The sequence below is a fragment of the Thermobia domestica genome, chromosome 1 (genome assembly GCF_964235325.1).
Source record: "Thermobia domestica chromosome 1, izTheDome1.hap1.1, whole genome shotgun sequence".
Taxonomy (NCBI): domain Eukaryota; kingdom Metazoa; phylum Arthropoda; class Insecta; order Zygentoma; family Lepismatidae; genus Thermobia; species Thermobia domestica.
In genome coordinates this window covers 218,572,059-218,587,087 of record NC_137454.1, presented here as the reverse complement: position 1 = coordinate 218,587,087, position 15,029 = coordinate 218,572,059, and the positions used below count along the sequence as shown (strand labels likewise).

General features: G+C 36.6%; 1 protein-coding gene across 1 annotated transcript in view; it reads right to left on the bottom strand.

The window, feature by feature from the left end:
* LOC145693937 (uncharacterized) overlaps positions 1–13,758 on the bottom strand; it is a 299,148-nt gene extending 285,390 nt beyond the window's left edge. The window contains exon 1 of the mRNA XM_081770111.1: positions 13,541–13,758. Coding sequence (XP_081626237.1) covers positions 13,541–13,636 — 96 coding nt within the window. The 5' untranslated portion in view covers positions 13,637–13,758. The remainder of the gene's footprint in view (positions 1–13,540) is intronic.
* Positions 13,759–15,029: the final 1,271 nt, after the last annotated feature.

The following is a 15,029-nucleotide window of genomic DNA, read 5'->3' as shown; positions in this document are numbered from 1 at the left end:
CTACCACTTATTATTTTTTTTAAAAAACAGTTAACTGATTCACCGAACGTGCCTCATTAACTTGCGTAACTACTTATTACTAGGCTTTTATTTGTTTTTCTATTAACCTAGAACGACAGGGACACGAACACAGAAACATCGATGATTGTTAAAATTTCAAGGCTCTCCCACCCAGAATCAAACCCGGGATCCTGTACACCAAAGACGTACGTGCTACCCACTAGACCAGCGGGAAGGGCACTACTGAGCCACAGCGGTCCCATTAAAGAAAAAAATCAAAGTACAAACTCATAGGTGGAAATTAGGTCTTTTCCCAAACTCTTGGAATTAAAATCTCTAACCTTATTGGCGATTAACTAAAAAAAAATGCTTAAATGTAAGAAGATATCGATCGACTTTCTTATTAAGCTGAACAGAATGGTATGAAAAATGAAATGAAATCTTTAAGTTTTTACGTCCACGGTTATGCCGGTTAGGCTAAAGGAGACGGTGATAATAAGAGATGAGTGAATGAAGGAAGTGGGAGGAAACGGGAGAACCCTGAGAAAACCCACGAGCACGGTGTTTGTTCACCACAAAGTTCACTTAGCGGAGGCTGGGATCGAACGCGGGACCCCAAGCACTAGAGGTGAACGCTCTACACTGAGCCACCGCGCCCCCCCCCCAGAATGGTATGGGTGGGTGTATATCTTTATGATTAGTTTTCGAGAAAATTAAATTTTCTTGTAAAATTGAAAAGCAATCATCTTATACGATAACCAGGCCACCTATTAAGATAAAACTGATACTAAAATATACAGTATTCCAGGCTTGCCAACCATACGATAATTTATAGTGATATAAGATAATTTAAGCCTTAATTCTATTATACGACAATGTCCTTGCGATAATAGGGAAATATACGATAATTTTAGAACGCACACTTTTTGCAGTTTTGAATGTGCAAATAAATTGCAGATGTACATAAAAAATTATAAAACACACACATGGAATCTTTTAACAGTCAGTCTCGCTAAAATAAATCAATAACGATTTGAGAATTGGTAAATGACAACCCAGCATCGATTCGTCAAATTCATTTACGTTTACTAGGAGTTGGAAATATAGTTGTTGTTCAGAATAGTGTTAAGAAGGATAAAAATTGGTGAGGACTGTGGCGTCGATTTGGAGTTCGAGACTTAAGATTACTAGATAAGTTTATTATATACTATTGCTATTATTAGTAGTATTGTACTTGTCTCTACAATTGTCACGTGCATAACGAATATACGATAATTTTTTTTGTAATATGCGATAGTTTTAAGACGAAAATCGATAATGTTGTTCTGTGAGGTTGGCAACTCTGCAGAATTAAAACTTTCCATTATCATTAGCAAGATGACAGTCTACAGTATGGCTAATAAGATTCAGCCCAAAATTGTGTGATTAAGTCTGATTTCTTAAATTTAATATTATTCCAAGTAAGACATATGACATTCATCAAACTCCATCAAATAACATTCTTGAGCGCAAATTTTTCACGCACAATTTTCGAGATAATCGAGGAAAGCGAGTTTTTATAGCCCTTGAAAGAATGTCGTTCGTTACTAATCTCATGTGGTTGATAATTTTAATTTTGCTAGAATAGATTATATATTTATTGATGCAATATTTATGAAATATATGTATACACTGTTAAACTATTGAGTCTGTTGTTTGATTTCTCCAAACAGTGACACGCACAGTATGTCTAACAGTAACGTACATACTACTTGTAGTAAGAACTAAACATATTATTTCAGTTGTTAAACTTTGCATTACCATCAGATCAACCTTGAATACTCTGTAATAATGTGAATCACCAGATCAGGTTTTGAATACTCTATAATACTATTAGATAAACTTAACCCAACATTGAGTATAGTTTTTCAAATCGTCAATAGTTTATAGTTTTATAGTTTAAGTTATAGTTTTTACGACTCTCTTCAACATTATTTCATATTTATCTAGAAGAAATAGTGAAAAAGAGCTTACAAAATGAAGACGGCATTTTAGTAGGAAGTAAAATGATGTGGGATATACGGTTTGCAGAAGGTATGACGCTTATTACAGAATCTGAAGAGAAAGTCAATCAGATATTAGAAAACTTGAGGAAGGATGTGAAGAATATGAGATGAAAATAAATGTTAGAAAGACAAAAGCTATGGTGATTGGAACCAAGGAATCGGTGTCAAATATAAAAGTAGGAAGGCAGAAAATAGAACAAGTGACTGGTTTTCGATTCCTGGGTGTATTATTTGTAATGATATGAAATATGAACGTGAAATAAAAGCAAAGATAGAAATGGCGAAAGAAGTCCTTAGGAGGAAGAAACTACTATTTTGTGGGACCTTGAATAAAGAGTTGAGAAAAAGACTCATAAAATGGTTCGCGTGGAGTGTTGTATGGGGCAGAAACATGGATATTACGCAAAAATGATGAGCTTTCGAAACGACTGGAAGCTTTCGAAATATGGGTGTGGAGAAGAATGGATAGAATTAGTTGAATCGAGCGGAAAACGAGAGGGTGTTAGAAATGAAAGAGGAGAAAAGAAAACAGTTTTGTGTATTATTGAGAAGAGGAAGAGAAGCTGGTTGGGACATTAGCTAAGAAGGAACTGTATCATGAGTAAGGCCCGGATTTTTATGTAGTACAAAGTACCGAAATATGTACATAAATATGTAACAAAAATCAATGAAATATGTAACAAATATGTTAAAAATATGAAAATATGTAAAAATATTTTTTCGTGTTTATTTTGTGTCTGTGTTATTTTCTTAGCTAATAAATATACTGTAACATATTTATGTAATAAAAGCTTAACAAGTGTAAATAACTTCCTACAGATACCTACAAATTTTCAAGAGAAACAAATGAAAATATGTATCAAGAAAGTAAAAAAATCACATTATTGAACATAAAAAAATATATTGAATTTTTTCTATCTTCTCGCTAAGGTTTTCAATCCACCCGAAATTACTTGCAATGTACGCTAGTGAACATTGATCAACAGGGTTTTTGAACGCACTTTGAGAATCACGCACTGCTGCACTGGATTCTGCAGAAAATGTGGTGACAACTGACTACAGCATCAAAATTTTCATTGTAGAAGTTAACAGCCTGTATCTAAGTGCCCCACCGTGTCAGTTCAGGCTGCGGTGTTAGCGACATATTTGGTAGCATATTGTTGTAGCACTGCACACGGCCAGGGGTTTTCAAAAAAACTTTTTCAGTAGAAGACACAAGCTTATTGAATTCAGGGAAGTTGATCCGCACTTCCTCTGCTATACAATGTAATCTATGGACCAAACAGCAAATATGAATGAGGTTTGGGTAGAACACTTTAACAGAACACAGCTCTTAACATGTACGCCGCAGCATCAGAACACATCAGAAGCACTTTTCCTGCAGGAACACTTTCTGGCCACAACACTTTCACTCCATAATTTACGAAACGTGCAACTGTGGAATGGTTTGTTTTGTCCAAAACTTTTGAACAGATCAGAAATGGTCGTGATGGAGAATCAGGGTCAAGCTTTCCTACCACCAGATTGGCAACTAAACATCCTAATACGTCTGTAGTTTCATTCACCGTAAATCATATATGCGAAGCACCAATTTCAGCTCGAATGTGTTTGATAGAATCTTCATAGCACACATCCAAATAATTCCTGCGGATAGTAGTTTCGTCAGGAATGTGCCTCTTCCAATATTTTTCCACAAAGGACGCGAACTGTGGGACTTGCAATTTGTACCACGGTATTTCTGCTGGAAGACGCATTGGCAAGGTCTTTGTAAAATTCACTACTGTTTTCAGATGCTGGCTTTGTTTGGGTTAAAAGTTTTTGCTTTGTGGCACGCTGTAACACCTTGTTTTTCATGTGAATAGCTGTTTTCATGTTCTGATCCAATTGCGACTTCATTGAACAGCCCACTTTCTTATCGAACACTTGAAAAAATACAATTTTACCATCTGTGGTATAAGCGTCATTCATAGCTATCAACGATTTCAATTTTGACGTCAAAGAGGGAGCCATCATTGAAAACAAGAAACTGACTCGGTCACAAGCTGCACACTAACAAACCGGTCGCGAAACTGAATCCTTTTTCCCTTTGTTTGAAGGAAGAAGCGGCGGAGTGGCCATCGAGTCATACAAAAGTGAATTTTTAATCGACTTAAGAAACAAGTGATAAAGCCTAGCCGCTCCAATCACCCCACCCCCACCCGTAGAGGTTGCACATACAAAAAAAAAAAAAAAAAAAAAAAAAAAGAAAAAGTGAGAAAGCCAGCCAACTGTGTGCGTTTTAGTTTTTGTCGGCACACATCCGAGTGGTGTCTGCTTGCAAAGGCGATAAGCACAAAAATCCTTATATTGTTTTGGGTTTTCTTTCTTTATATATATATATATATATATATATATATATATATATATATATATATATAAACATTTTTTCAGGATTGGAAGCGATAACTAACGACGTTTCTTTGCATATTGTAGGGTGTACGATTTGTTTTAACCCAGCTTTCCTGCAATGCAAATCTGTTGAACAAAGTGAGATAAAAAAAAAATATAGATAATTAAATAAAGTACTTATTGAGTTATTGTTCCATATATAGGCCTATTTTTATTTGCGTATTATTTAAAGAAAATTAGCAAAAAGGAGCAAGGAAACTTAATTTATGTAAAAATATGTACAGTAGAGGGAAAATATGTAACAGATTTCAAAATATGTAAAAATATGTAACGAGATTTTGGTTTATATGGCTCTTTACTTCGTAATTTGCGAACATTTCATATTTTCACCAGCGTACATACAAAGGAAAAAATATGTAAAAACATAAAAATCCGGGCCTTAATCATGAGGGACATGTTAGAGAGTATGGTAGAAAGAGAGGGAGGGTGAAGGAAACTACAACTAATGGACAATATTAAAACAGAAAAGTCGTAAGTGGAGACGAAGAGGTTAGCGGAAAACGGTGTAGCATGGAAGCTTCTGACTAGTCAGTTGCAGCAAGTGACCTGCCAATAACGGCAGAATACCTAATGATGAATGATATACAATAATTCTTAATACGAACATATAAGCGATTTAGATTTTTAAAACAAATTAATATCTTTACATAACAAAATTCATATTTGAAGGACTTATTGAATAAAGAGCTTAGTAAAACATATTACAAATTTGAAATTTGTAGCAAAATAAATTTTAGTATTTCCTTCTTTTGTGTACCAAAACGACTTAATGTTTCTAATACATTTATATTAGGATGAACATATACTATGCTAAAAAATAATCAACATTTAGACCCCTATTTGTGTTCTAGAAAGGAATTTTTAACAGTAAATATTTTTAAGAAGGAAATGTTTATTTTCCGAATTGACTCAACAGTGATTTCCCATTCTTCTTTTTGATTGCTATCTGAGGTTATATCCTATGTTTGACGAATGCAAACGGAAGTTTCTGATTCAGGCTTATTTTACTTTTTTTTCTTTGTTTCAATATTACAGAAGTAATCTTAAATGGTTCTAATAAATCCTGACAAATATGTGAATTTACCGAACGATTTCACAATATATAGAAATGAAATTAAACGATTCATAAAATATAATATCTGTCTGCTGAATTGGCAATAATTTTGAAAAATAACTTCCATATGAGTGTAGCAAAAATATAAATTATTCTTAATAAATATCAACTTGATTCTGAGTAAACATAAAAATGTATTGTTCATTGGCAATCCATTTTCCATAGTTTCAAACGTGAAATCCCTCAGCAATTTAACAAATGAATTTTGACTAGAATTATTATACACAGCAGAGACTGTCATCTCTTGTATAAAATTTTCAATAATGGTTTTTTAACGGAAACACATCGTCTCAAAACGTTCGAATATACAATTTGGACCAGCGCTAGAATGTACGAACTCGACTTGTCGATATATGAGACACACCATACAATTTCTATATGCAAAATACAAGCACAGGCACGTTCACAAGAGACGAATTGTTATATTGTCTTGTATTTAGGAATTTGACTGCAATTTGCCAGATAAAACCAACTTATCAAAAACTGAAGAATTTTATTTACATTCCCCTATGAGACTACACCTAAGAAGAAAACCTGTAAAAATTTCCAGACAACGCAATCAGATTCTAACGGTGAATGGCATAAATTCATCCCTTAGTTTCTCCAATAAGAAGATTTTGAGCAAATAATTTGTCAACACGCCATTCGGCGAACTTTACAGTTAAATACCAGGAACTTCCTGCCAATCACGATCTTAATTTTACCTTCCATCTCCGAAACTTAGAACGAACAATTATCTCTATGTAAACACTTTTGAGACATTAAGGGGGCCTCTAACCTGACCTACTCTGATTTTCACTTGTCTTCAACATTCCCTTGGACTGTGTGGACTGCTAACCGGAATTGACATTTTTCTGTACTGTTTACATAAATGTGTTATTAACAATCATGTCAAAAAAGTGACTCTACCTCATCCAGTATGTACAAAATGATCATACTCATCGCTTTAGCGGTCCTCATTGCTATTCTACTTTTTGTGTTTTTGTGCTTATTGTATCGTGTACTAACCTCACGACCGGCGAAACAACGTCTCAAACTTGATATACTGTAGTATATCTAGGCCAATCCAATCGGAACGTTTTCAATCCAATACCTCAACTGAATTTCAAACTTTATCTCCTTGCATTAAGCCCGTCACTGTCAGTGCACAGAGAAAAAAAAATGTAGGTGGCGTACTTAAAAAGATAGGTTACATGCGTAATTCCTGTAGTTTTTGGACTTAACGTACAGCAGACGTATAACTGAAAACGCATGTTTTATAATACTTTCTGTATAAGTGTTCCATCTATACGTACTTTCTGTATGAAACAATGTAGGCGGTCAGGATCTCACATACAAATGGACGTATATAACATATAGCTGAAGAAGGTAACATAAGTATATGTATGTGATATACGGAAAAATGTTAGATGTCAGACATCCTGCAACGGCATGATGTAACATCTAAGGGCAGTGCCTATTTAGCATACGGATAACGCATGCCCCATACTGATTTCTATAGTAAGCAAAAGAATACCGTATATTTGTACACTATACCGCTGTCCTTAGAACGGATTTTTCTCTGTGTGGTTTGGCATATACGAGGCCTGTCGGAAAAGTATCTGACCAAGATGCCAATCGGTTTTCGTCGTCCTAGTCCCCTTCAAACTAGTTCCCTCCTGCCTCCACGCAACAAGTTTGCTAACTTTTCTATTGTTGGAAACAGTCTGGAACCTCTCATCGGGAAGTACTACGATAGCATCTGTCACGTTGCACTAGATTTCCTCTCGGGTGCGTAAGTGAGCTTCTTTCTGGCACCCTTTGATTTTTGCTTAAAGGCAAAAGTCTCACGAGACGATACTCGGAGAGTAGGGAGCTTGACGAAACATCAATATCTTGTACTGTGGTTAAAAAAACAATCACATGAGCTGCATGAGTGGAATCACTATGCTGGTGCAGTTTTCGGGGCTTTGAAGCCCAGAGATCTGGTCACTTCGGACAAAGAGCGTCACGTAGACAGCAAGAAATGTCTGAAAAGTAGTCCTTTGTATCTGTATGTCTTTCCTGTATGTACTCATGTTGCATATTGCCTCGGTAGTCGAAGAACACAATCAACATTGCTTTGATTTTGCTATGCACTTGACGTCCTTCTCTGGATCCTCGCGAGCTTTTCCAGGCGTTGGCGAAGTCGGATGTATCTGCAGAGTCAATTGTGACTTCATTCTCGGGTCTTATCGTACATTTATGTCTTACCCATTTTAGCGGCGCTGAGACCACAGACGAGTACCGAACATAAGCACCCCTCTACAGCAGAAGATGCAAGTGGAAGTAACGCCTTCTGCAAGCTAAAGATTTCATGAGCCCCTCTTCCATGATGTAAAATTTGGCCAACATACGCCACGCAGTTTCCCCCAAAACAAAGCGGGTCAGATACTTTTTCAACAAGCCTCGTAAATATTAATTATACACGCAAAAGTTCCTGCAACCTCTCCCTAGAGGAGATAATGTAGTACTATTCATTCTGTCTTGGACAGAGGAACAATTGTGAAAAGCTCACTTCAATTTTACTTCATCTCCACATCCCTTATGACTATCCAATGCAAATCCAAATAATAATAATAATAATAATAATAATAATAATAATAATAATAATAATAATAATAATAATAATAATAATAATAATAATAGGAATAATAATCCTCAAGCTTACTTCTTTACACGCATCAGGGAATGTAATATCTTCCACATATGACGACAATCCACACGCACCACCACCACAACAACATCCAGCAGATGACGAATGTCATCGTTCAACATGTGAGCCGAAGAGGACTATAACATTACCATCTAAGAAGATCAACGAGGATTTGATATAAAAGATGCCGCAATACCTTCGACGGTATTGGTCTCTCTAGATTGGTCATTCCTGCCCTTCTCTTGACTGCGTCATGGCCCTGACATTTACTATACTCTCTTGGTTGCATTTGGGCCCTGAGAGAAACCTAATTGGTAAGGTTGCGTCTAAGCCATGAGAATTTCTACCACTCTTTTGACTGGGCTCTGAGGTTCTCTCATATCTGTCCCTTGGCTGCGACTGGGCTCTGGGAAAATCCTAATCACCTACCATTAAATTAAGGGACATTATTGGTCTTCGGACCGCCTTTGTTGAAGTATTGTACTGTTTTGTATCATAGTGAAGTTTTTCAACAAAACGATTGTGAAAGGAAGTCCAAATCCCTTGTTTCATCATTTGTTTCTACCAACCTGCTTTCCGCAAAATTTCACAGTATATACGTATATTAATATAATAAAAGTTATTTTTTCATAATGTCTTGCTCAGTATGTGGAGCTAAACCCCGAAACTCCCCTTGTGTACGTTATTGTGCTAAGCTAGACAGATTGCTTTTTAGTTTTCTTATTTCTTTATTCTCGCTTGAACAAATATACAAATAAGAATTGAAAAGTGTTTATACAACACTAGTTGGCTCGGTTCCATAAGGGAGTTGGCCATTTTAAATGGGATTATGAGTCACTTAACAGCAAGCTTATATGGCAAAAAAAAAAAAAAAAGACCTGCAGTATATGTGCAGTAGCTCTGCCAAACTCAATATTTCCGATTGATTACGTTATCATATCACTTATCAATGAGGTTATTTCGGTTCCATTTGACATCATGATCTTTAATGAGCATCAGCTAGGATTAGATATGATCTGTAGTAAAAATCAAGATTGTTAAAGCGATTAAACCATTTATACTGTAAAAATATTTATATGCTTTACTCTGTAACAATATTCATCGCTTTTAAAGTTTTTTTTTTTTTTAATACTGGGTGTATCAAAAGTCCAAAGCCATAGGCCAACTTCGTTACAAGAAAAGATATGAATAGAAAATGGAATGACAGGAAAGTTGTTGAAAATATGTGGTTTTGAATCTAAAATGGTGGATTTTTTTTACAATTAGACCAGCCGTTTGGTGTCCAAACTGCTAAAGTACCTTACGTTAAATGAAAAATCAACGTTGCCAGTTCATCAGGTTGTCCCCTGGGGCCATCATTATACCGACACCAAACTGATTTTTTAGTGTTCCAAGTTGCCTCGCACAACTGTGTTATCGCTCCAGGTTGTTCGTGTCCTTTGTGTCATTTTTGCATGACCTTACGTTCTGTTCGAACAGCCTGCTGAACAGGAAACGTTGCTTTTTATTATTATTATTTAACATACGGCACCTTGCCAGTGTGGAACCCAAACGACTAGTGCGATTGAAAAAATTCCACCTTTTTAGATTGAAAACCGCCTATTTCCAAAGGCTTTCTTATCTTTCTATTTTTTCTCCCGTATCTTCACTCATGACGGAGTTGGCCAATGGTTCCGGGCTTTTAATACACAATATATTTAATAATCTTCAATTACATTAAAAAGGGGCACGGTTCCTATTTATATGTATATGAGAAATGTAGACCAAACACAAGATTGAAAAGGAGTAAGAAGGTATCACTGCTTACAATGTAGAATATGTAGAATAACTGTCCAACGTAATATCATAGGTTTAAGTAGCAATTCCTAGCACTGATGATAAAATGAGAAAGACATAAGTATAATTACAATACACTGCGATAATTGATTTCGTGTTTGTACACAATAATATGTATAATTACTGCTAAAGAGAACACCGACGCACTAAATAATATTCATAATTTAGTCAAAACAATTTGTGGAAGATCACAGGAAAATTCTCTCTTCCAAGAAACTATTAATTAAAATATACATTTTGCTCGTTTTACTGCAGTGAAAATGTGCTTGTGGCGAGAAACTAAATTATGATTCATTAGTCAATTCGGGATTGAAATAAAATTGCGTAAATGATTAAATTAACAACTCACTTTTACTTTCTGTTTGTCAATGTAAATGGGTAAAAATAAAAGAGAATGACTAACGAAAGAATTGATAGAATGAAGATAATGAGAGGAAGCTTGGAAGAACCCAATAGAGATAAGAGAGATCACAGTGGCTCAGTGGTAGTGTGCGCATCTTTGGTAGAAAGGATCACTGTTCTCATCTCAGGTCTTATAAATTTGAGGTTGACATAGGCATTCTTTGGCGCTTTCCGGTTCCTCCTAACTTTTATTACATGAAGACTTTCCCTATTGTCTACTCCATCGATGGGTCACAGGAGGACACATTCAAGAGAAATTAAACTAAAAATACAATTATGTCAATATTTGCATCAGGAGCAGTAAAGTCCTGCAGGAAAGTAAAACTATAATTTGGAAACCGTTACGTTTAAGTGTATAAATTTTTGGGGTTGGAAGAAGGGAAGTTTAAAGGTTTGTTCTGGCCACAATGCTCGATTACGTTTGCGCTGGTAATCGCGTGACTTAAGATGGCGTCTATTAAATAAAAAGCACAATGTGTTTGTGGTTTGCGGAATTAAAATCTTGCGTTTCAGTGCGGAGAAAGTTCCAAACAACGTATGGTAAAACACCCCCCTGCAGAAACAAGTATCAAGAGGTGGTACGAGAAGTTCAAAGAAACGGGAAGTGTGTCCGATTTACCACGCAGTGGAAGGCCAGGAATAAGTGACGATGTGATTCACACGTTGCAGGACAGCGTAGTCAGGAGTCCAATGAAGTCGCTTAAACGTAGGTCATTGCAACTGGGAATACCGAAATCAACGTTACACAACATCGTACGAAAGAATTTGAAGGTCCGGTACTATAAGTTAAAATTTGTGCACAATCTGATAGAGGAAGATTGTCCCATGAGAATGAAATTCTGTGAGTCAATGCTTACCCGCGTACAAGAAGATGGTGACCTTCTGTCTCGATTTCTGTTTTCAGATGAAGCCACATTTCATGTATCGGGAAAAGTGAACAGACACAACTGCCGAATTTGGGGGTGGAAAATCCATGTGAATTCAAGGAGCACAAGCGGGGTAGTCCCAAAGTCAATGTGTGGTGTGCTGTTTCAATGGACCACATTATCGGCCCTTTTTTCTTCGAGGAAGAGACGGTAGATGGTAACAATTATCTGAACATGCTACAAATATTCCTTTTGCCAGAACTTACTACGTAGGTTAGACATCCTTAATGAGGTCCACATGCAACAGGATGGGGCACCGCCGTACTATGCGAAGAGGACCCACGCCTTGGCCTGCAAGATCACGAGATTTGTCGCCTTGTGATTACTGGCTGTGGGGACACGTGAAGACCAAGGTGTATTCGCAGAATCCAGCTAATCTGCACGATCTCAAGAACAAAATAACTGATGTGATTTTGAACATTCCAGACGAGCACCGCCAACACGCAATTCTTGGTTTCCCAAAAAGACTGCAAGGGAGTTTGGACGTGAATGGTGCACAATTGGAGGTTTGACGTTGAACCTTAACTAGCCGAAACAAAACTTTGAACCTTTCTGTAAGTACACGAAAAAAGTATTTCTTAATACATTACGTAGTTTCCAAGTTATAGAGTTTTACTTTCCTGCAGGACTTTATAGACTCCCTGTATAAGGGTCTTGGGCTACAGTCACTCAGAGGATTCGAAACATTCAATAATTCAAAACCAAATTAATTAAGGCTGAAGCTTAATTTTTAAACTTTTAAAACTATGTTTTTAAAAAAATAATGAAGATTTATTGTTAATTAATCTTGCCAATTGATCGATGCTAATCATGTGCGCACCCAGAAATTTTTGTTGGGAGGAATTCAAGCTTTGGCGCAGTGGCGTCCATTTCACAAGCCACTACATCTAGAGTATTGAACGGGTATTATTCTGCACCCGAAAAGACGATAAGTAATTACAAAATACTTCCACCTATATTTTCAGGGGAAAAAATGATAGGACTATATTACTTTTATAAGAGAAATGTATAGATGAAGTGTAAGATCAAATTTTCATGCTACATCAATCATTTCCCTGCTAAAAAAGCCTAGTTTTATTGAAAAAGTTTGCAAATGTATGTTGAGATAGGAAGATTTAGGGGGAGAGTCCGGAGGGATAACCCCCTGTGGGTGTGTCCCTGATATTAATGTAATCAGATTTGTCACGAAGCGTTGTAAGATCAAATGTATCTTATCCTTTCAGAATTTACTTGGACAACCCAAAGTTCTTTCACATTAATTCCTCACTGGAAACTTACACACCCTGCGAGAATTTCCTGTGCAAGCGAGAACCGAAGTAGTATCTCGATCTTATTATATCCGGCTCGATCATATTGATTGATTTGAATTACGTTGTAGGTCAGCAACGCGACTATATATGGCAAGGCTCATAGTTTAAAGTGGGATATGAATCACTGTAGTATGCTCGGTGTTCTATTGGGAATCGAACTCGGGATCTCATGCACGAAATCCAGACGCGCTAGCTAACCCTACTGGACAGCAAGAAAGGATCCATATTGTATTCTGTTATCTCTATTCGTGCAGTTTCATATTGTGTAACTTTCCCCATTACATCTACCTCCTCGTCTGTTGCTGCATTACCCGATGTGCTACTGTTTACAATAAGATGCTTGGAATAAAACGAAACGTCAATTACTGAACAAGCTCTGATAATCAAACAACGTCAGGCAGGTTTTCTAATGTATAATATATTAAAATTGGAACCCTTAGCAGAGAGAGATATAACATATTTAAAATTCTGTTCGTGAACGTCGCTGACAAACTACAATCACTTCTCTGTAGGTAAAAAAAAATGTGGTGGACGCATGTTCACACAGCGCGTCACAGATACTATAATTAGGGATGAAATAACCAGCGTGAAACAGCCCATTCGGTCGTTCTATGTGAAATGCATGCGCAATGCTGTTTTGTTTTTTTATTTTGTCCAGGAGAATTTGGATTGAAGGCAGCTTGTTCGATACCAGAGTGGGTTGCCAACGCGAGCGGAACTACAGGAATAAAAGCAAAAAGGACAGTTTTTTTTTCCTGTGAAGAACGAAAAAGATGTCTACTTACCTCACTTACTACAATCTCCCTGCATGCGCCCCCTGCAAGTTTGATGCCCCAGGGCGCTGCCCCCTTAAGATGCACAAACAATGAAACGCGTCTCATTTTCTTGATTCAGTCAGTCACTACGTAGGCCCTGGTCACTCGGCCTAGCTGGGCTCGGTCCGAGAGAGAAAGCTAACAGGACAGCTTGCTGTTATTTCTGTGCCACTGGGACGGTCGGTCGGCCGCTCGAATACTAGAACTTACTTCATTCCGGATAAGCGCACAATCAAAATGGCTTCCTTTTCCTTATTTATTTTATTTTTAAAAATAGAAGTCTTTTTTATTCCTGTCAGCAGTTATCTTTTACGTCCATCCGTACAGCTGGTGGAAGAACTACGGTTGGCAGACAACTGTCTATTATCATATGAGAAATAAAACCTTGTCATGTGGACTACACAAAACCATCCAGCCAAGATTTCCTTCCTCTTTTTTTTCGTTGCTGCTTTCGTCAGCATAAACGAAAATTAAAAAAAAAACAAAAAAAAAACTTTATCATGTTTTAGTTTCTAAGAATGAATGCAAGGCAAAATGGGGTTATGAAATGCATATCATGAATACAAAAATAATAAGTAGTCCAGATAGCATCCGTATAGCAAAGCTGGACACCAAGTCTCAAGTCTGTTTTGGATGTCTAAATACTTAAAAAAAAAAAAAAAAAAAAAAAAAAAATTAGAAAAGGATACACCCGATTTATCTACAGCCTCGTTTACATATCTTTATTATAATAATATATTCTAACCAGTAAATGTAGTATTAAGTCAACTTTGTTTTTAGTTTAGAGATAACTGGTCTATTTATTTTGTGTGTGTGTGGGGGGGGGGGCACGATCATTCAGTGGTAGTGCGATTATCTTTGGAGTCTCTGGTTCAATTTCTGCCCAAGTAAGTTTGTAGCGGACAACATCGTGTCCGTGGGTTTTCTCGGGGTGCTCCCCTTTCCTCACACTTTCTCATTCCATCATTTCTTCCATTATTATTCGCTTGCATTAATTCTCCGTCTCCTTTAGCCTGACAGTAAAACCGTGGGACGTTAAACTGAAAGATTTTATTTCATTTCAAGGACCCATTCATTTTAAAGTTACACTGCAAGGCAAATTTTCTTATAAATAATATAATTTTGGTCCCGGTTGTACTTTTAAGATTACAGGACAATAAATACTTAATACATTGGGTAAAACTCTCTCTAATTAAAGTTGAATTGCAACAAAGGTCATGTACAGTAATAATTTTATTAGATTCCAAACTGTGCTATGTCAGCATCATTTTAGACTTTGGCAGGATGGACGGGCAAGATTGTCTACCGTGTTAGAGTTTCCCGTTTTTTATCAGTCTACAATTTATCAAAAAGCATATGTTTCTCAAACTGAGGAGAGAGGAAATTGCCCTAAATAACACTCTTGTGCATGCATACGTATGGATAAAACGGTTGTGCCCGTTCGTCTATTTGTCGACAG